The sequence below is a fragment of the Sebastes umbrosus genome, chromosome 13 (assembly GCF_015220745.1).
Source record: "Sebastes umbrosus isolate fSebUmb1 chromosome 13, fSebUmb1.pri, whole genome shotgun sequence".
NCBI classification, from domain to species: Eukaryota; Metazoa; Chordata; class Actinopteri; order Perciformes; family Sebastidae; genus Sebastes; species Sebastes umbrosus.
This window is the reverse complement of record NC_051281.1, coordinates 5,716,438-5,737,759: the sequence shown is the minus strand read 5'-3', so window position 1 is coordinate 5,737,759 and position 21,322 is coordinate 5,716,438. Positions and strand designations below refer to the sequence as shown.

The 21,322-nt window shown below is 41.6% G+C and overlaps 1 protein-coding gene and 1 long non-coding RNA gene across 5 annotated transcripts in view; one reads left to right on the top strand and one right to left on the bottom strand.

The window, feature by feature from the left end:
* LOC119500221 overlaps nt 1-21,322 on the top strand; it is a 70,440-nt gene that overhangs the window by 37,565 nt on the left and 11,553 nt on the right. The gene's annotated exons all lie outside the window — the stretch shown is intronic.
* satb2 (SATB homeobox 2) overlaps nt 16,443-21,322 on the bottom strand; it is a 59,721-nt gene continuing 54,841 nt past the window's right edge. For 3 of the 4 annotated variants that reach the window (XM_037789845.1, XM_037789847.1, XM_037789844.1), the window contains 2 exons: nt 19,051-19,260; nt 16,443-18,954 (listed from right to left, as the gene is read on the bottom strand). In XM_037789845.1, the coding sequence (XP_037645773.1) occupies nt 18,466-18,954; nt 19,051-19,260 (699 nt within the window). In that variant the 3' untranslated portion in view covers nt 16,443-18,465. The remainder of the gene's footprint in view (nt 18,955-19,050; nt 19,261-21,322) is intronic. The other variant, XM_037789846.1, reaches the window with a different exon arrangement.

Genomic DNA, 21,322 nt, shown 5'->3' with positions numbered 1-21,322 from the left:
CGTCATTTTGCACACTGAATGTTAGTATGAAGAAGGGGAGTTCATACAGGCGCTACGCCAAACTGCATCCCCAGACAGAGACTGCAATAACTCAAGTCCCTGCCATCAGCATGCTAATGGCTAACCTGGTTACGTTTTCTCCTTACCTGCATGCTAATCTGGTTAGCCTAAATTCAGACCGCACAGTCGGTTCCAACACAGGAAGGCTTTTTGTTCATAAAACAACAATTGAACGTTTGCTGAGCCCTTAGTTACTGCTACTCCATTCTAGCATTGCACATACACAGTTTAGAGTAACGATGTCGGCACATTTACCCCTCTGAATTTGGAATAATGGAATAAAGTACAATGGGTACTTGATTTCAGACAAAACAGCTTCTCATTTCTAGCCAATGACCAGCGATTTCACCGGCTGTAAGAAACACATCGTAGCTTCAGCGAGAGGGACGTCATTTAGGCGACTTTTGGGTGTGTAGTCTTTCCAATTGTGTTTTTTCATAGTCTTAAACTTCAACGGTTTTACGACTTTCTTGACTTGCAAAATTATATTTTAAATTGACAAACATCCTATGCATGACTCATTGGAACGGGATCGAGAAAAAAAAAATTGTCTTACCGTACATTTTTTCAGAAGGGGGGGGGGGGACTTTGCTTCTTGTTTGAACCATAGATCTATTTAAAATGTGTAAATAGCCTGTGTGACATTAATAAATGGGTGATAAATCCTTAATTAATGTTTCAGAGAGCAGGTAGAGTGTATTTTGTTAGGTTTTACACCACTCGTTTATGCAGAAAACACATCTATTATCACACAATATCATGTCCTGTTTAACCTATAACATGAAAATATAACAGCCATAATGATTTAAATATATTTTATTGAAAATTAAAATGGTAAGAACATTGTGGAACTGTTTATAATATAACAATGTATAACCATTACAACCATCAAACACTGTCCACACTGCTATATCATAAACAAATCCTCATAACTAATCTAACTTTAACTATTAATGCAACATTAAAAAGTCATCAAACGTCCTGCTAAAAGAATGGCATACAGGGTGTTTTGACTGCTGTCAAATTTGACCCCAGCAGTATGTAAGGGTTAATGTTACAAGAGGAAAATGCTTTCAGGATGGGGACTAACTAATGTGTAAGTTCTCTGGGATAATACATTTGGTGTCAGGTTGCTGGAGCGTAAATTTCCCCAAATCCAAGAGCAAAACAGAACCTCTGACGTTAGCTCTCACTCTGATAACATCCAGGAGGCTCCACTTACTGTGTCTTCTTTGCTCTCTTTTTCTTTATAACTTTCACTTTGAAGCTAAAAATGCAAATTCATGTCCATGCCATATCTCTTTGTCTAAGAAGCACACAGAGTCCCTCACCTTTTGTGGTGTTGCACATATTTTTGTGTCTCTTCTGAATCTGCTCCTCTGTCTTTTTCAACAGGAAGACTCTTCACCCTTCCTGCTGTTTCCACTGTCCACCTCCCCCCCCTCTCTATCCCACCCTTCATCTCTCCCCAGACCCTGGCGTTCTCCCCTGGCTCCTCTGGGGAGGGCGGTAATAATTATTATGTAAATAAATACGCCTGCTGTAATCACATTCGTGCCACTGATCCAATTAGAGAGCTGATAGCAGGCGGCTGATTGCGTGGACTGGCGGCTGATGGTCAGGGCCTGTGTGTCTGTCTGACTGGTCGGCCAAGGTAGCTGGGGGAACAGGCATTAGCGGGCTAGCAGACCGGCGTAATGAAAGCCGTTTGGTGCCGCGCTGCATGCAGTCATGTACTCTAAATAATGCTCTTTGACCAGGACCCTGCATGTCTGCCAGCCTCGCAGTCTGCTCGCTGGGTTGTCTGTCACAGTGTGTATTCGTGCTATCATGATCCCTGGCTCTGGATCACTTTCACCATGCATCAGCTTATCACCAATTACTGCCTTGTTGTGATTCTCATCAGCTTAATGATGCTCCGCTGAGACCATCATCGTCGGGGCTCTATCAGCCTCACCCTTCACCCTCCATCTATACTCGGCTCACTGTCCGCTCGTCATATTAGGATTTTCTTAGAGAGTGAATGATGTGCTTTTAATGTCGCCTGTTTGTAGAAAAAGACATATAAATGCCATTATAATGTGCACCTTTCTTGCTTTTGACGTGTCATTTGTACTCCATGTGGTCTGGACTAACTGCAATGTAAAGACATCCGCGTAAATATGCTATGGTCAGAGCTAGTGATGTTGAATAAAAAGCGAGAGACTGCTTGTGGGTGTGGAGATGGGTCCAACAAACAGGAGACCGGTGTTTTGTTTTGTTACGTAAGGGACGTTTGTCACATGTTTTTTAGTGATGTATGTGACGTGTTTTCCGTACTTATGCTACATTGTTACTTACGTATTTTACTTAGTTTACATACTTATTTTAAACCCAACCGTGACTTTTTCCTAAACCTAACTAAGTTGGCTAAAATTAAACTGCAGATGTTTACAGTAGTTTTGTTGCGTGGCGTACAAATGACACGTGAAAAGCCTAAAATGCGTCTCGACAGATTGTCGTCGTAATGTCGTGGTATTTATACGCCTTCCTGTGAAACCGGGTTGTTTAATGACGTCTTTTTGTGTTTCTGTTGTTTATCATACATTTAAGTTCACTATAAGAACCTTTGCTGTTCTTTGGGTTGTAGAGATTGTGTTTTTCCATCCCTGTCAAAAATATGGAGCCTTAAAAGGGAACACCACCTAAATTAAGAATTCTAATATGTTATTTCCGTGGCCTAGGAAAGTTCATTCACTATTTGGGAATTAATGGAAAACAAAGTGGCTCCAACAAAGCCACTAAATGACGCTTTGAATGTCTGTCGTCATATGTTTTTTTCACTGCGAATAAAAATGTTTTTTTTCAAAGGCTAAACGCCAACAAATAAGGATTGAAGGAGAATACTCTGTTAGGGCGTTTTCACATCAGGGACCCGGGCCTGGATCCGAGCACACTTGACCCCAAAGTCTCCGTACTGTACTGGGGCACGGTTCGTCCATCCGTACTCGAGTCCACTTGAGTACGTGGTCTTGAGTACGGTTCATGTTACGGTTCACATTACGTGTTAAAGCCGACTGTACCACAACACAGAAGTGGACTGCTGTTTAACGCGAGGAACATTAGCAGTCAGCAAGTAGTTTTCAGTAGAAATCTGTATATGCGCGCAGCACTTTGTAGGCGGACGTTTTACTGGCACCCGGTAGTCGCTTTCAGTCCAAAATGGCGCTGGTGTTGCAATGGAACTAACAATTGACTTTCACTTCTTAGCAATATAGGTAAAAACATAAACACTGATCCTATGACATCACAAGTTTGAGTTTTAGCACTCTAGTTTTGGGATTTGGGAGAGAATTGATTATGTTTACTAATATATTTGGACCGTCAGACCGTAGGAATAACATGTATGAATTTTGAAAATGGGCGTAGTTCCCCTTTAAGTTTCCATTGTGGTGCACGGTTTACTCCAAACTGTAGAGCACAGAAGATAAAATGCTGTGATTGATTTGACAGACCTTTATATTTCTAGATTTGGATTTGCTTCAAGAGTCTTTGCAAATCATCACTTGCAGTGTTTTTCTTTTTTGGGTAAACACAGGAGGAAAAAAAGTGGTCTGAATATGATAACTCTTTACATTAACGGACACCACAATCCGGGAGCGTCTATGTGAAATATGTCAGTTTAGTGGCGGTATCATCACGCTGCCAACCGTAGCCCATACTTTCCGAGGGTGTGGGCACAGGCGAGTGGTTAAAGGAGGCGGGTATTAGTTCTAACCTCACCATTTGCCCAGGGGCCATACTCCCACCACCATGTGTCGGCTGAGTAGACTACTGTTAATGTTGGGAAGTAATGTATGGGTCCCAGTGCTAACTCCCTGCCTTTTACATCTCAATCAGGTCACTCTAGTTTATTTATATATTGTCAGGGGGCAGCGGGGAGGGAGAACGGGGGCTAAGAGATGAATGTGGCAGGTTTTTTTTTCTCTCTCTCTCTCTCTATTTAGTTAGCAAAAAGCTTTTATAATGAATTTGAAAGGCGGCACAGATCCAAGCGTTTGAAATTCCCAGAGCACTGCTAAGTGAAAGACGGAGGGGAGTGGGGGGGCAGAGAGAGAGAGAAAGAGAAGCCGAAAACACAAAATGCATTAACTCACGAAATGTGGAATGGATTAAAAATAAAAATTAATACATCTTCATTTTTTTTCCCATGCTGTTTTCTTTCCTCGTTTCTTCATTAGTGTTTTCCTTCTCCTGCGTCTTTCTCTCTCCTCCCTCCTCCTGCCGCCCTCTACATTTTACTCTTACCCAGTTGGTCGCACGCTATTAAACAAACAGTCCTAATATTTTGAGCTGGCTGGCAGTTTGAATTTCATCTCGCCGACGCATCTTGTTTCTCTCAAGCCCTGACTGTTTTGACATGCGCCCCGATTAAATTATAAACAAGCAGGCCTCCTGATGGTGATGCTGGAGCCACTAATTTCCCTAATTGTTTGCAGTTGTCTGGGAGGCGAGGCTAGGAGGCCCGGGCCTGATCCCACTGACTGGCACGGCCTAGTTAAAGGAAAGAGGGAGGGAGGAGGGAGGAGTAAGGGAAGGAGAAAATCAGGAAGAGGAGAGGAAAATAATGAAGGAGCGAGGAGATAGAGCAGGTAAAAGAGAACGGTAAGAAATAAGTGTGGAGGTGTAATTAGGACTTCCTCGGTTGGTTTACTCACCAGCCTTCAAACTCACCTATTAGTGACCAAAACGGCTGACCTGCAGTGACCTGGTGAGCAGTGGTGGGAGAAGTACTCAGACTTTTACTTAAGTAAAAGTACCAGTACAACAATTTAAACATACTCCATTACTAATAAAATCCTGCATTCAAATTTTTTACTTAAAGCTACTACGAGGAACTTTAAGTTTGTGTTCATTTTGGCGGCCCCTGTGGACAAAAGCGGTAGTGTTTCCGAGCACTAGAGCCCCTTTTAGAAAACCTCTCATTTTACTGCAGCAGGGTCTGACAGTCTCCACCCCTCAGTCCTGGTTCTGGTTCTCCCGTGCATCCCTTCCCTCCAGCGGGCCACAAAATTCAGGCGGCCGTAGAGCTCTCCACCTCCCGCCGGAGCTCTCCATCTCCCGCCAGAGCTCTCCACTTCCCGCCGGAGCTCCCGCGGGCAGGTCGCTGCCGGAGTCCCCGCTCAAGTCTGAGCTGAAGGAGTTTCTGGTGAACCTGCATGATTTCGTCTGATTTTGCGCGGACTCGGACTTGGTGGCACCGATGACAAGCATTAAGAATAACTATATAGAAATCGCTAATCTTCTCGCTGATGATCTTGTTTATTTATGTAGGTCGTACAGAGGCATCAATATTAAATTGAGACTGTAACCATTACCAGTTAAAAGTATCTCACAGTAACTTAATTAAAAATATAGAAGTATTATAAGCAAATGGTACGATCAAACGTAATTATTCCATCCTTAAGTTCAACTTTTGTTGCATAACTGTACTTAGTTACTGCTGGCGAGGTGAAGGCTTGAGTATGTTGGCATGTAATGAGGCCAGGATAAATTTGGGAAATAATAAAAAACACATCAGTGCTCTATTTCTCTTAGTCAGCCCTCATTTATTTCACCCCTTCACCTTCAGCTCGTATCCAGTGTCACATGTGGCTGAGTTCCAGCAGTCGCCGATCACAACACGTCACTCCAGCTAGCCATGATATCATCTGGCCTTCCAGTCTGCAGTCTTTTCCAGGTCTCCGGTGGGGCGGCCCGCTCAAACAGACCTGCTGTGTGACACAATGACTCACTCACATATGTATGCTGCTCAAAAGTCAAACAAAAAAGGGGCATTGTTTCAAATATGCAGCCTTTGGAAACCTTCTCACAGTGAAGAGCAGTCAACAGAGCATCTTTTGGTTTTTATTTCTGGGTCTGTATCATCCCGGTAATCCCACTAAAATGAGATAAAAGTCAACATTGTAAAACACACAAACATGTGTGTTTGTTTGTGTCCTGCTCCAAAGGAGAGTGGATGAAAGACTTCTGTGCGGAGCTGTGAATGTTATCCACACTGGCATCAACAGACAGGCATCGTTACCTAGCAGACGGAGGTGCAGTCATATCGCCGCCGTCATCACCCAATCACTGGTATCGTCTCTCTGTGTATGTGTGTGCGTGTTTATGTGTGTACGCGCCCAATGAAGGCTAATTTAGCGTGACAGTGGAGAGATGACGGGTATTGTTACTGAGCAGGTGAGCTAATACACCTTTCTTATGAAGAGGTGAGACCTGAGGGAGAACACGTACACAAAACCAAACTACTGCAGCGTCTACTGTTGATACAGAGTGAAGAAGGATTTGTGAAGTATTCAATACTCTTATCAACATGGGAGTGGGCAAATATGCTGCCAACGCAAATGTATGTATATATTTATTATTGGAAATCAATTACCAACACAAAACAATGACAAATATTGTCCAGAAACCCTCACAGGTACTGCATTTAGCATCAAAAATATGCTCAAATCACAACATGGCAAACTGCAGCCCAACAGGCAACAACAGCTGTCAGTGTGTCAGTGTGCTGACTTGACTATGACTTGCCCCAAACTGCATGTGATTATCATAAAGTGGGCATGTCTGTAAAGGGGAGACTCGTGGGTACCATAGAACCCATTTACATTCACATATCTTGAGGTCAGAGGTCAAGGGACCCCTTTGAAAATGGCCATGACAGTTATTCCTCTCCAAAATGTAGTGTAAGTTGAGAGCATTATTTAACGTCCTTGGCTACAAGCTAGTATAACATGGTTGATACCAATGGATTCTTTAGGGTTTCTAGTTTCATATGATACATGTATCTTCACTCTAGCTTTAACGCTGAGCCTGCTACAACCTAAAACTCGCAAGTTGCGTTAATGCATTATAATCACGTTAACTTTGACAGCCATTGTTGTTGGTCTTTGCGTTCACAACATTAAGTTTCACTTTCACTGTACAAATGTAGTCATTTTAAGCCCAACCATAAATTTTTTTCCTGAACATAACTTAGTGGTTTTGTTGCCTACACCTAAGCAAGTGTGTCTGTTTGAATTCACAACATTAACCACGTGTTTACTGTGACCGTAGTGGAGCGTCATAGTTTGACGCGGTGTGTTAGAAAGTGACGCCAAGGGGTCTAGACAACGCGTCAGTATGTGACGAGTCGACCAAATACCTGCAAATCTAAAGACATTCCCATCAGCCTCAACTGCACTTTGTGTTTACTGCTAATTAGCAAATGCTAGCGTGCTACATACACTTCTTATTTAATCAGTACAAGCTTCTTCTCTCCTATTCTAGTCACTTCTTTTCGCTTGTATCTCGGTCTCTTCTCATTTTGTCATTTTCCCCATTGCAGAGGTGTGTCTCGGTGTGTGTGTGTGTGTGTGTGTTGCTCTGTCAGCTGTTTAACTATTTCAACGGAAGGAGCCCATTATGTGACAGCTTGTGGTGATGAATATTGAATACATTGTGTGCCCAGGTTAATGTGTGCGTGTGTGTTTCTTCTGTAAAATATGTGATAAGATCTGAATGGGGATTTCTTGGGGAGGAAAATGCATGCAATGTACTGTAGAAGCTGCATGCTCATCTCAATCTTCATTTATTAACACACAAATATGCAGACACATATTTACCACACACGCATATTCACGTGCACACACTGCGCTCATTACTTATTTTCACAGTAGTAAATATTTGAATGACTCTTGTTTGTCTTTGTTCTGAATGAATAGCAGGAAAGCAGAGGTGGAGGGACATTGACATTCTGCCAATCTACAGAATGATCGTTTGGATGTATTAAGACAAACAGACAGAGAGAATAAGTGACAGATGTCCATTCAACCAGGACATGCTGCTCAATAGGCTACTGATGCAGTTAATGCCTAATTGAGAATTCACCACCAACGCTCGCAAATGCTGAAACGAGAAGTTACTGACTGACAGCGCCGCTGCTGCCCGTCATGTTTTGGGCACTTAATGTAAAGACGTGAAATTATAAGGACAGGTATGAGATGAGGTTTAAACAATCAAGACCACTACAAGTTGAATAAGTGACTTAGGAGCTTCACAGGATACTGAATGGTTTACTTTTTGCAATAATAATATTCATTTCACCTGCTGGTTCGCCTTTTTATTGGAAGATATTTTACATTTCACAATAGGAAAAGAACAGGTGTAAATAAAATGATGTCTGAATTTCATTTAGCTGCTCCAGTTTAGTTTTTAGCTTACTGGGACACTTGAAAGAACGGAGACATTTTTAAGTATCATACAGGACATTGACAAATGGACACTTATCCTCTGGTGTTTTATCTAATTTTAATTAATTTATTGAATCATTTATTTTAATCTAATTTATTAGTTTAGTTACTTTAATAATCCCTTTCTTGATAAATGTGTTTATTGGTTTCCAGTGCAGGAAAAGATAGGACAGAATCACAAGCCGTGTTTACATTCACATATTTTTATTAACATTTTGAAGTATCGCATTAAAAAAGCTGAATGGAAAAAGCAAAATTCAATAAAACTTCCTCAATTGCGGAAAAAAAGTTTTATGGAAACACCTTTGACCCAATAAATTCTGACGTAACGAACATTTAACTCGCATGACTGATCAGCTGTTTCCACTGTAGGCGTCATCTCAGATAGATCCAATAACGTGTGAATGCTTGTCTTCGTCTCCGGACAGCCAGTACTAGCTGACATGAAAGAGCAATCTAAACTTGCCCAATTGAAACAAATTCCTGAAGACCTCTCCTCCATTTTTGTCCCGTAGATGGTTATACGCATGGCCAAGCCGACTTGTTTTGTTTCCGGTTCACAACCTCTACTCTGTTTTACTGGCGGATTACAGCCATGTGTAGCCTATAGCTCCAACTGTAGCTGTAGCCGTCAAGCTGAGTATATTGTAGTCATCGTGACGTCACCCATTGGTTTGTGGACTACAAATTTGAAGCCACGAGTTCGTCATTTTGGCCGTCACCATCTGGGTTTTTTGGAACCAGAAGTGACACGAGAGGGTGGAGCTAAGTAAAACCGAACGCTGACTCCTGAGGGGAATATCTGTCTCTTTAGCTGCTAAATGCTCCACTTTGACCACCACCTAGTTGCTAACTCTCTGTTATTTGGTGCTGAGCAGGTAGTGTGCAGTGGGTTTGTAGAGCTATCTGACATGACTTTGACTGAGGTTTGTTCATTAGGAACAGTCTCTGCTCACCAGCTCTGCTTTGCTATTCTCATCGCTGCCTCATTCCAGCAGTTGTTCCAGCTTCTCTGTCAGGAAGCATCAGTGCTGGGCAAGGTGGAGGCCGTCACCCAGGGACGGCCCCGGGCTGCGCTGTCCTACACACACCTGCCTCTGCTCACCCAGGGCGTCGGACCTCCAACGCACCCTCCATCACGGCCCGAGGGAGACTGAGCCGTGCCCGGGGGGGAACCGAAGGCTGATCTTATGCCCACTGATGTTCTTCTGTCTGAACTGAACAATCAGATCTGTTCACTGCTGTGTGACAAATCCTACGAACGATTTAATCAAAAAGACCTTCTAAGTTATGACCTTTTAATGGTGAATTTTCTTTTACTTGAACTAAACCACCCTCATTAGGGCAGAAGATGGTGCTCAGGACCTCCAGGCTCCGTTTAACGAAGCCTAGCTGATGAGTCTCTGTCAGGGTCTTTCATATGAAAATGTTTAGGAAACCATGATGAACCACTGTGATTTAATAAATGAATACACATAGTTCAGCTACTTCCATAATACAGCCAAATGTAAGATCTGATTTAGTTTATTTACTCTGGTAAAACCCAACAATCCAAACAAACTCAGTGACTTCTTCCCCAGGTGACTCCTTAAACTAATATTATCTTCATCATTGCTTGGATGCTGCCGTGGTGGAACAATCCTCTCTCTCTCTCTCTGTGTCTGTATCCAAGACTTTGGTTAAAAGTGTTTGAGTAAATCCTTTGATGGATGAAATCATTACATTTGCCCTCATGTATATTTCATGACCTAGTCCAGATTAGTTATTCCAGGGTTTAGAGAAATGCTGAGTGCGATTTATTTTTAATCACAGCAGCTGTTTGCCTTCTCGTATTGAAGATCTCGCCTGACAAAGACCCAGATTGGATGAGACAAATCTGACCCCATGTGACCCACGCCATTTTTAATTCACACAGCATGCAAACATTTTGCAGATGAAACGGACATGTTTCGGTCTTCTGTAGTCTGTGCTTCATAGAGAATTAATTCGCTCTCTCAAACACACATGTCCAATCAAACAAAACACAACTGCGGTTTCCAGTCGCTCCGTCTCCCAAAGCAACATCTGAAAGTATTCTTGATCAACTTGAAATGTCACAATCCAAGTTCGCCAAGGATCCCATGAAAGGCTCTGTCCTGTCATGCAGTTGTTAATCTTGCCGTAACATTTGGCTAATTGAATGTCTGCTGTTGTTTACTGTTTGTTTCCATGTTGCCTCTCGAGTGACTACCACCACTGCCTTCTGTTTCTTCGGTGCATTAGCATTGACGTACAGCGCTGCCACGCCACGAGCCCAACAGCTGCCACGCCACTCTGCAGCTCCATGGCAAAACTCCCATGGGCCATTGCTCTTTGAAAACTCACAGCGTTCTCCTTTACTCTTCTCACATCTGCACCTCTTGCCTCCATTTCTTATTCCAGCAAACAAGACAATATTGGGTTGTGTGCGGTGAACTCTGACAAAACGTTTCATGGGCTAAATGCACGGAAATCATTGTGTTAACTTCTGAGATTCTGTGGTCTGTCATAGAATGTGAATACTTGCCTTGTTCATGCTTGAATATCAGGCAATATGTATGTTTTTGACCTACACAGACTCACTGAGAGTGTATCCACACAGCGGGAGGCCACAGGTGTGCGAGCCCACACCGCAGAGAGCCTCCCCTCTGATGCTGCATTGTGGGTAATAATAGTTAGCAGCAACAGCTGTGCCTCCTCTCCCCCCTTCACCTCTAATGTTCTCTAATCATCCATCTATCAGGCCTAATACCCTGCAGTGGTGCCCTCACAGCTGTCTGAGGGGCCATGGGTACCGAGACACCTGTCAATCTCTCTCTCCCTCATACAAACACACAAACAGAAGCACGGGCCAAAAACCTCAACCAAAAAATTACAATTTGGTTTCATTCTCAGAGAGGAAACGCACACTTCTAACATCCCACTTTCACACGCTTTATATCAAGTTAATACCCTCCCAAATAAAAGCATCCGTCAAATGCTGGCCCATGTTTACGTTCAAGTCACATAGACCTCTAGTAGCTGTAGGAATTATGGCTATAAAATATGTATATGTCAAAAAAGTCATAGTATAGTATGTCATAACACAATTCATATGATAGTATGTCATTCAATTTTGTCAATAGTATAGTATGTCAAAAAAATATCATGAAAAAGTCTTTGTATAATATGCCATAAAAATGTCATAAAAAAGTCATAATATAGTATTTCATAATGTTACAGTACATTATGGCAAAGAACTGATGATATGGCAAAAAGTATAGTATGTCGAAAAATTTCATCAAAAAATAGTCATAGTATAGATGTCGAAAAATGTCATAAAAGTCGGAGTATAGTATGTCGAAAAATTTCATGAAAAAAATATCATAGTATGTCGAAACATTTTTTGAAAAAAGTCATATTATAGCATGTCGAAAAATTTCATGAAAAAATAGTCATAGTATAGCATGTCGAAAAAAATCATAAAAGTCATAGTATAGTATGTCGAAAAATGTCATAAAAGTCGGAGTATAGTATGTCGAAAAATGTCATGAAAAAAAATGTCATAGTATAGTACGTCAAAATTTCATGAAATAAAAATGTCATAGTATAGTTTGTCGAAAAATGTCATGAAAAAAAATATAGTATAGTATGTCGAAACATTTCATGAAAAAAAGTCATAGTATAGTATACTATGACTTTTTTTCATGAAATGTTTCGACATACTATATTATGACATTTTTTCATGATTGAACAAAGTCATAGTATAGTACGTCAAAATATTTTTTTAAAAAAAGTCCCAAAAAAATTATAAAAACGTAATAATATAGAATGTCGAAAAAAGTCATAAAAATAGTCAGTGGCAATGACTTTGTTGTATCATTTGGAGGACTTGTTTCACCAGTTACTGTAACGTTTACTCTGGATTTACTCTGTAAACTAAGTTAAGATGGATTTACTGTCTGCTGCGTTGTGATCTAGATGAAACTGTAGAGCATCCACACTGTTAGAGGCTTGTTTTGTCTATTGGCAGAAGTGATGAGCTTCATTTGCCTTCAAAATACTGAAAAAAAAAAAAAATCCTTTCAAATGGAGGTCAAATTAGCGGTCCCCAGAGACTTCCCAGAAACCATCACCCAGACGGATGCTCAGCTCACATCAGCCGAGCGCTCACAGACTGCAGCTAGCATCTCTGAGAACCACAGACCTCTGGGTGGTCTTGCCGCGTCTAACCAAGCAGACCTGACTCCCATCCAACTTCTGACGGACCCGCTGTTTAACACTGGGAGGCTGATATGTGTTTAACTGCAGCGACACCCCGCAGGCTCTTCAGGGGCTTTATGACACTGAATATATGTGTGTGTGTGTGTGTGAGCGGGAGAGAGAGAGAGAGTTTGGGCCTGCTACCCCCTTGCTCCGCTCCGTCACAAATCCCGTCTGCTAATGACTACCAGCTCTATAGGACCCGAGGCAGGAGGGGTTAAAGCCCACCAATTGAGCGAATAATGAGTTGAATTAGGAGATTTAGGGATGAGGTGGAAGTAGAAGGGGACGGGTGGTACTGAATGAAAACCAGAGGTGCTTACCACAAAACTGCAGAGCAGAGCGGCTGTGTGTCGGAGTGTAATGGGGGTGTACAGCAGGGCGGTGGTGAGAAAGGAGGAGTGAAATGGAAGAAAGTATTATTATATAGAGATGGAAATCACTTTGGTGATTCAAATCACTTCGTTCAGCTCGAAGATTCGTAGTCGCCGGCCTATTTTAATCACTTTTTTTCCCTAAGCTAAGCAATAATACATCCTTGACAAGTGAACGCATCACTGTTTAGAGGTACTTCAGTACAGTAAGTGAACGCATCACCGACTGTCTTCAGTTCAGTCTGTTGCTAGTTCAAGATGTAACGTTCAGTTCGGTGCAAAATTACAAGCGCAGGATGTAAGTATAATAATAAATAACTCCGCAGCCTAATATCTGACAGTTTAACAGATTGTAATAGTTTCTGTTGCATTCAGGGTCTTTTTAATACACTTTTAACAAGGAGGTAACGTACTGTGACCCAGTGGTGGAAAGTAACTAAGTACACTCAATCGATTACTGTACTTAAGTACAATTTGAGGTATTTTACTTGAGCATTTTCATTTCCTACTACTTTATACTTGTACTCTACTGCAGTTAAGTTGGAAATATTTATATAACTAACTTAAGTTTCTTTCCAGATTCTGATTAACAATAGACAATATAATCAATAAATACATTCATATTATTATAATAAATAATTCTGAATGGGACCATTCTGCAAAATGAGTACTTTTACTTTTGTAACTATAAGTATATATTGACGCTTAAAGCTTTTGTACTTAAGTCAAATTTTGAACGCAGGATTTTTACTTAGTATTTTTACACTATGGTACTGTTACTTTTACTTAAATTAAAGATCTGAGTACTTTGTCCACCTCTGCTGTGATCAGCGAGTAGTCAGTTCACTTTGTCCGCACATGCACTGAACACCTCTATTCAGATATTGCCGCAATCTCGCTCACAAACACATTTATAGATGTAATATGCATTTTAGTAAACGCCTCAAATATTATTACTGGAACAAATGTCATCACTGTGAGGAAATAACGTCTTTATCAGAACATTCAGTTCGGTTTGCGGGTAAAAGATTATGCGGGTGAGAAAAGCATTTCCATCCAGATGAAGTTGTTGTTCCTTTTAAAAGCCGTATTTTGCATACAAATTGTTTGCAGGTTTTTAAACTGATGAGTTTGGAGCATTAAAAGAAAAATGTGCATCTCTGTGTTTATCAATTTTGAGGAGGCCAGGCGACAGTTTTTTAATTTCCTGGAGCATCCATAGAGGCCTCCTTAGTAACACGATTTTCAGTCCAGTTTACTTGCAGAGGAATTGGCAGGTTTGCATAGAATTGCCATTCAGAGTGAGTTGTTGGCCACTTATTAGCTTTATCTTGCATAATATTCTCCCTTACATGCTGATTAGTTTGAATCAGTTAGCCAGGCAATGCCTTGTCAAAGTTTCTTTTTTAATTTCCTTGAACACCCGTTTTTGATAATAGTGCTTTTAAATTGTATTCTTTCGCTATATAAACACAGGAGGCTGCATTGTCATCCACAATTTCCAGTAAATTCCACCCGAGACAGCCTCTTGGGCAGTATTTTTTTTCCATCCCTGGTTTTCTTTGATTGCATACATGTACACATGAAGCAATATTTGGTTCCTGTGGCCACGTAGTTGACTCGGCCCAGCCTGCACCCCCCTCTCGTCCTCCCTCAAGCCAAGCCCTATTCAAGTTTATACACAATGCACAACATTGTTCAAAAGACAAGGCGCTCTGAAATAGTCTGGAAGCCTTTGAACATCATGAAACGAGTCATTCCAAGGTTAACTTGGACGCCTAAACGTAAACTCTCAGAGAAGAATAATTCATGCTGAAAAGAAGAAATAGATGTCGGGTTTCTATTCGCTGGATAATGAAAATATCATCTGCAGTAATGAAATGAACAGCTGCTCTATTTCAGGAGTGAATTCTTTTCATTTCTCTTTCGTGTTGCTTTGTCGGGTCACCTCTGGCTTCCAGGAGCATGCAGCAGGGAGACGGGCAGACGGGCTATTTTTGGAGGGGAAGTATGTAAAGACAGACATCGGTGTATCTCAGCAGGTATAATTATCCCACCGTGGTCACAGCGTGAGCTGATTGTCTTCAGTCAGAGGAGACAAGCTGAGTGGAAAACGCTTTTGCAGGAAAGACCTCGACCCCCCCCAGCTCATCACCAACACTTAGACTCTATTGTTTCCTGAGGGAGACACACACACACACACACACACACACACACAGAGAGACACACAAAATGCTTGACCCAACCCCTAGTGGCAGGTTAAACACCAAGATTGTTCTGCCCCGCCACACCTCATCAGAGTTGAAACTATTTAGAGGCAATTGAAGTAAGTGTGTAGCTTGTGTAGGTGATGATGTAGCCTGTCTGATAAGCTATTTTATTTTACTTGTTTACTCAAGTTGATTTTAGGGATGCCAAATGGTTCCTGATTGACGGGCGACTGCTCCATGTGTCCGTCTTGACTAAAAACACAACACAACGGTTTATAATCCTCACACACTAGTTAATGTTCAGCCTAAAAATTAGCCTTCATACTCCGCCATCTAATGTTTCATTAATCGGTGACTAATGTTGACAAAACAGCGGAAACAAAAGCCTCCTCACTCATCACAGACTTTGCCCCGTAAACTGAAAAACTGTTTAAAATGGTTGTTTTTTCTTTTAGGTTTGCACACTCACTCAAATCTGCAGCTGAAAATAGTCGTCACCAAAATGCAGCATTTCCTCCTGTTTGAGTAAACCTTTGCTAAATGCTACAGTACCCAGCTGTTAGATATATTTGGGACCCATTTTTAAAAATGTACGTCTTCAGTATGAATTTGGCTTGAGGCTGAAAGCCACAGAGAGGGTAGTGAAGACGGAAAGTATTGAGTGACTCAGACGCCTTTTTGTGGGATTTGTTGACAATAACAAAAAAATCAAATCTTAATTTGTGTACTCTAGTGTTGACGTAAAGAGCACCACACCGGCCTCCTCCTCTCTGTACTCATTTTGCTTTTTAAAATAATCCGCTTTACTTTTTGAACACAGTAACAGCTAAATGGATTGTTTGGTAAAGTCCTACACCTCTACGTTCACCCGTATCACGTGCTGTCCTTCACTCGCATGAATGCGACAACGTGAATTTTTAACTCGCACGCACACTCACAATTCTGGTCGCAGTCTGGAGCACTGCAGTAGGATCATTTTCTACATTGTATTTTCATATAGAGTCATTTGAAACGATTAACAAAGTGAACTCACACACAGGACAGGCTCATTGTTTTCAATGTCTGCTGGGTAAACTGGGATTCTGTAGCTTCCAGTTACTCTAATCTGGTGGGACAGGAGAGAGAGATGCTGGCGAGGAAAAGAGCTGCTTCTGACAGGGCAGAGAGATACCTGCTGAGACAACATGACCCTTTTTAACATTACTCTAATATTTGTTAGTATCACTTATAACACGTAATTATGTTATTGAAATAAAAACAAGACGATGTTTGAATTCACAAATTTTAATTCACTTCAACGCTGGATGAACTAAAGATTTCATTGGAACTGCATTCGAGTCTAACCCTGATTCCTGTCGTACAGAAAAGCACAATATCATCATACGGAGTGATTGGAGTCGACGTAATCATTAAAAGGCAGGTCATCTGTCTGAGTGTAGCAGCCGATCGGGATAGTCAAACAACATGGACACTATCCATTCTCAGATATTTTTTTTTTGTTTTTAAACATACTGTATACTTGTACACAACTGACACCAAGCAAACAAAAAAAAATCAAAATCAATTCTTTTTTAAATACTCTTGTGATTGAATTCGCCTGGCACAATGAAAATGAACCGATTTCACTGAGTTGTCCAAAGGAAAAGAAAAACAAAACTTCTGATAAATCCAAACTGGCTCAAACACTTAAAGTCACTCAGCAAAAAATAAAAGTATATCAATAACAATTTATCCCGTGTCGGGTATTTACAGACATCAAAAGTGAAGAACAAACCTGCCACATTTCTGTAATGGCTCAAAAAAGTAGATTGTCATCAACTGCGGCAACAGTTTCGCTTTCTTAACTATTTCTCTCATTTACTATTTTTGGGAACTATAAAAAAATGGCATAATACAACATGACAGGACGTTTTTTTTTTTACCTAATAACACTCAGTAACTGCTTCTTTTTTCTTTTTCTTTCACTCTCTGCTCCTTTTCTTCCTCTTCTTTTTAGGGCAGAGCACTCTTAATGTCTCTTGTTTCCCAAACCACCGCCCAGTTCTGAAAACCAATATTTAAACCCATGGAAATAAAAAACTAAAAATAGCACGCGATGACAGCAATTCTAACCATAATAACAACAATAATAACAATAATGATAATAATAATCATGGATAAAGATAGCAATAAATAGGGTTGGTGAAGTTTAAGTGCGGGTAGGTGTGGTGAAACACAAGACTGTGGGCACCAATTAGAGAGAGGAAAAGGGGGGAGAGAGTGAGATGGAGAGAGGAGAGGAAGAGTGGACTACCGCACATAAAGTGACTGATTGTTTGGTTGCTGAATCTCCGCTCTGTCCTTCCTTTCTGGACATTTTTCTCGCCACACATACGCGGAGTGGTAGCCAGGAAAGGGTTCAGAGTCCGTGGGCACACAATCCTCGAGTGTCCCTCCACGCCACATCCTCTTGTCCACTGTCCTCCTGCCAGACTGTCCGCTGTCAATTTTTAAAACCTCACACTGTTTTGTGAGCCTTGAGAGGAGAGACAGAGAGAGAGGGAGGCGAGAGTACATCCACAAAATATCAGTGTCTTTGTGAACAGTTAAGTGCTCGATAGGACTGGTAGTGATTCTGGCGCGTGACGGTGAGGCGAGGGCAGGTTGTGGTGATGGTGGTGGTCGTTTCCTTTTTCCACAATGAAATGGAGCTTGTGGAGTGCCGTCTGTCCACGTTCTCGGGTCCTGAGGATTTATAGGATCGTAGAGGTCTGGGAAGGCCTCCGGAAATCCAGACTATAAATGTCACTCAGCGGGGCAAATTGAACCCAGCATGTTGGTATGTCTTACGTGACTGTGCTCAGACTTTAGAGAAGAGGAACAGGAACTATTTCTGGCCCGAAGCCGATGAAATCCCGCCGCCTTGGATTGTCTTTCGGTTGTCGACATGTGGAGATTTTGTCTTGTGTTTTGTGGCATGAGCAGCAATAGATTACCTGGTAATGAGAGTTTGCGATTGAATTATTTAAATGTTTTTTGGGGGAAAACTTTCTTTCACAGTTACACAACCGCTGCTGTGTCAGTCTTTTTGCTGAGGTATTTTCACTCCACACATCAGGTGTTCACAGATGTCTGATATTGTCATTATAAAGAGTCCGTCTGGTCGTATCAGCGGTTTACAGTATATTTCAGCCTCCCGACCCTCCATCAATTCATGACCAGTTCCTCACTTCATTATCATAGACCTTTTCTTTATCTTGTTTCCTCTCCCTCCGTCTTTCTCTCTGTCCTCTCCTCTCTGTGTGTCAGTCTCTACCTCTGGTAGTCGGCCTGCTCTCTGGGACTGGATGAGGAGCTTCCGGGGCCCAGAGGGCCACCGGGCCGGCCGTGCACCTTGTCTTCCTCCTGAGCAATGTTGTTCCCTGAGGACGACTGGCTTGAGTTGGAGCTGGAGGAAGCCGGAGGCTGGTTCAGCCCCGCTGTGCTCCCACCGTTCCCGTCTGTGGTCTGGTAGATCTCCTCAGTACCGTCCTCGCTAGACTCCGGGTCCTCTGAGCCCGAAAGCAGTTCCTCCTCTCTGTATTCGCTGACGTCCACACCTCCGCTGGCGGCGGCTCCCTCGCCCAGCTCCTTGAGGCGGCCGTGGTGCTTGACGTGGTAGCGCTGGTTCTGGAAGAACTTGATGATGGTGTGTTTGGGCAGGTCGAGCTGTGCTGACAAGGTGTGGATGGCCTCCTGGTCCGGGTACAGGCCGACATCCTGGATGAAGCTCTGCAGGATACCCAAGGCCTCCAGGGAAATCTAGAATAGACAGAAAGTGAATTAAAACCAGTCCCATAATGCCATAATAATCACTTGATGGGTCCTGAACAGAGTGAGTAGTATAACATAGTGTACCTTAGTGCGTGATCGTGGCTTCTTGTTGCTCCCAGCACTGATAACAGAGCCAGGTTGACAGACGCCTGCAGCCCCTGTTACCATATTCTGTGACCCTTCGTCATTCACCGGGGTGAGAGATGACTGCTCTTCACGCATCGGAGACAGGCGGTGCTCCTTCATTGGGGTCGGGGGTGGCCTGTGGAGTGCCTGACGAGAAAGACAGAAGAGCTGCTTGATTAACGGGGCACAGTGACCCCTGATCAAGACTGCGGCAGGAATTCACTGACAGTAACAGGATGAAATGAATGACAACTGACCGTTATTTGACCTAAATCCTGATGCACTTGTGTGACATATTCTTAAAATATTATTTCCTGAGGATAATGTGTAGCTGACAGTAACCGTGTATGATGGAACACATCTTATAAAACCACCAGTAACCTGCCACTCCCCTCTCCAGCACACAGTAGCCAGGCCTCCTCCACACAGTGAGAACAAGTGTTTCACAGCTCACAGAGCGTCACGGTCTATTAACCTGCTCCAAGGCTGGCATTCAAACTGCCTTGTGTCCAGTATACCTCTGACCTAATGTGTGTAAGATTAGCTCTAGTAAAACGCCAACCACCTGTCTGCCAGGAAGTCTCTTATTTACAAACTTATGACACCCCATCACTATTTAACCAGCCCACTCAACACCTCTGAGGGAAAGAGTAGAGGGGAAAGAGAGAGAGGACAAAGAAAGGTAATCGTTTTGGATAAGTACTGAGATTATGCCGGTAACAACGGCTGTGGTTCTAGTGTGATAATGGAAGAGAGGAAAAATGAAAAGATATGAGGAATAAATGAATGAAACTGCTTATGTAAATCTCTTCACGTACTTTTTCTATGGCATATTATACTCTGACTTTTATATCACTTTTTTATTATATACTTTACTATGACTTTTTATAACTTTATACGACATACTATGACTTTTTACGATTTTATACGACATACTATGACTTTTTACGACTTTATACGACATACTATACTATGACTTTTTACGACTTTTTACGACATACTATACTATGACTTTGTACGACTTTATACAACATACTATGACTTTTTACGACTTTATACGACATACTATGACTTTTTACGACTTTTTACGACATACTATACTATGACTTTTTACGGCTTTATACGACATACTATACTATGACTTTTTTATTACTTTTGTTGACACACTGTACAATGGCTTCTTTGACTTTTTTGTCATACTATACCGACTTTTTTTACATACTATACAATGACTTTACAACATTAACATTGTTGTAAGAGTGTAGGTTTAATTAGGTCTAGTTTGTAGTCTTGATTTAACAGGATACTTCAAATCACATACAGGATTTTGTTCCAGATATTTGATGCAGAGAAACTAAAAAGTTTTACATTGCTTTGTTTTAAGCTACGTAAAACAGTGAACAAACAACGAAGTAAGTGTGAATATCACACGAGCAGATCAGTACCCTTCAGTACTTTCTAAACATATAGTGAAATGTCCACACCCTGGTAGCTAGTGCAGGTTAATTTAGGTAAATCAAATCAGTGATTTGCTCAATATGTTTGTTTAACTAGACTGTAGACACTTTATAACACAGGGATGTAGATTCATCATCTGCATAGTTACATGAAACTAATTTGTGCTACCGGGAAAATGTTCGAGTTTGAACAGAAAAGGCTCCAGAATCGATCCTTGAGGAACCCCGCTAGTCATTTTTGTTTAGACATGTAGTCACAGCAACAGCAAGACTTTATTGTGACGATAGAAACTGGATTAGAGTCAATTCAGAGCTCAAGTCTGTCTAATAATAATCTACGGTCAACCAATATTTTATACATATACAATATTTTCTGACTTTAAATTGTTAATTGCTATTTCTGCTGGTGTAGATAACTGTTAACTGTCAAAAAGAGGTTTACAGAAGTACGAATTTGTGTATCAAATTTAGTTTTTAGTTTTGAGGAACCTAACTCGGAACCTAACAAGTTGACTTTTAGCGCGACTGATACAAGCGCCTTTTTACACTGGAAAAGGATGAACTTCAGATGATTCAGTCTGGATTTTTATCGACTCCAATTTTTCAGTAATCAGGTTATGGTAGTTTTCAGCAAGATTTATAAACAGGATTTTAAAAAAGCTCATGTGAGAAGGGCTAGGACGGTGTAAAGAGAGATTATAAATGGAGACAATGTGGGTAGATGTAGAAATGTGTTTGTTATTCTGATGGGTGGAGCTCTCGCCGTCAGCGAG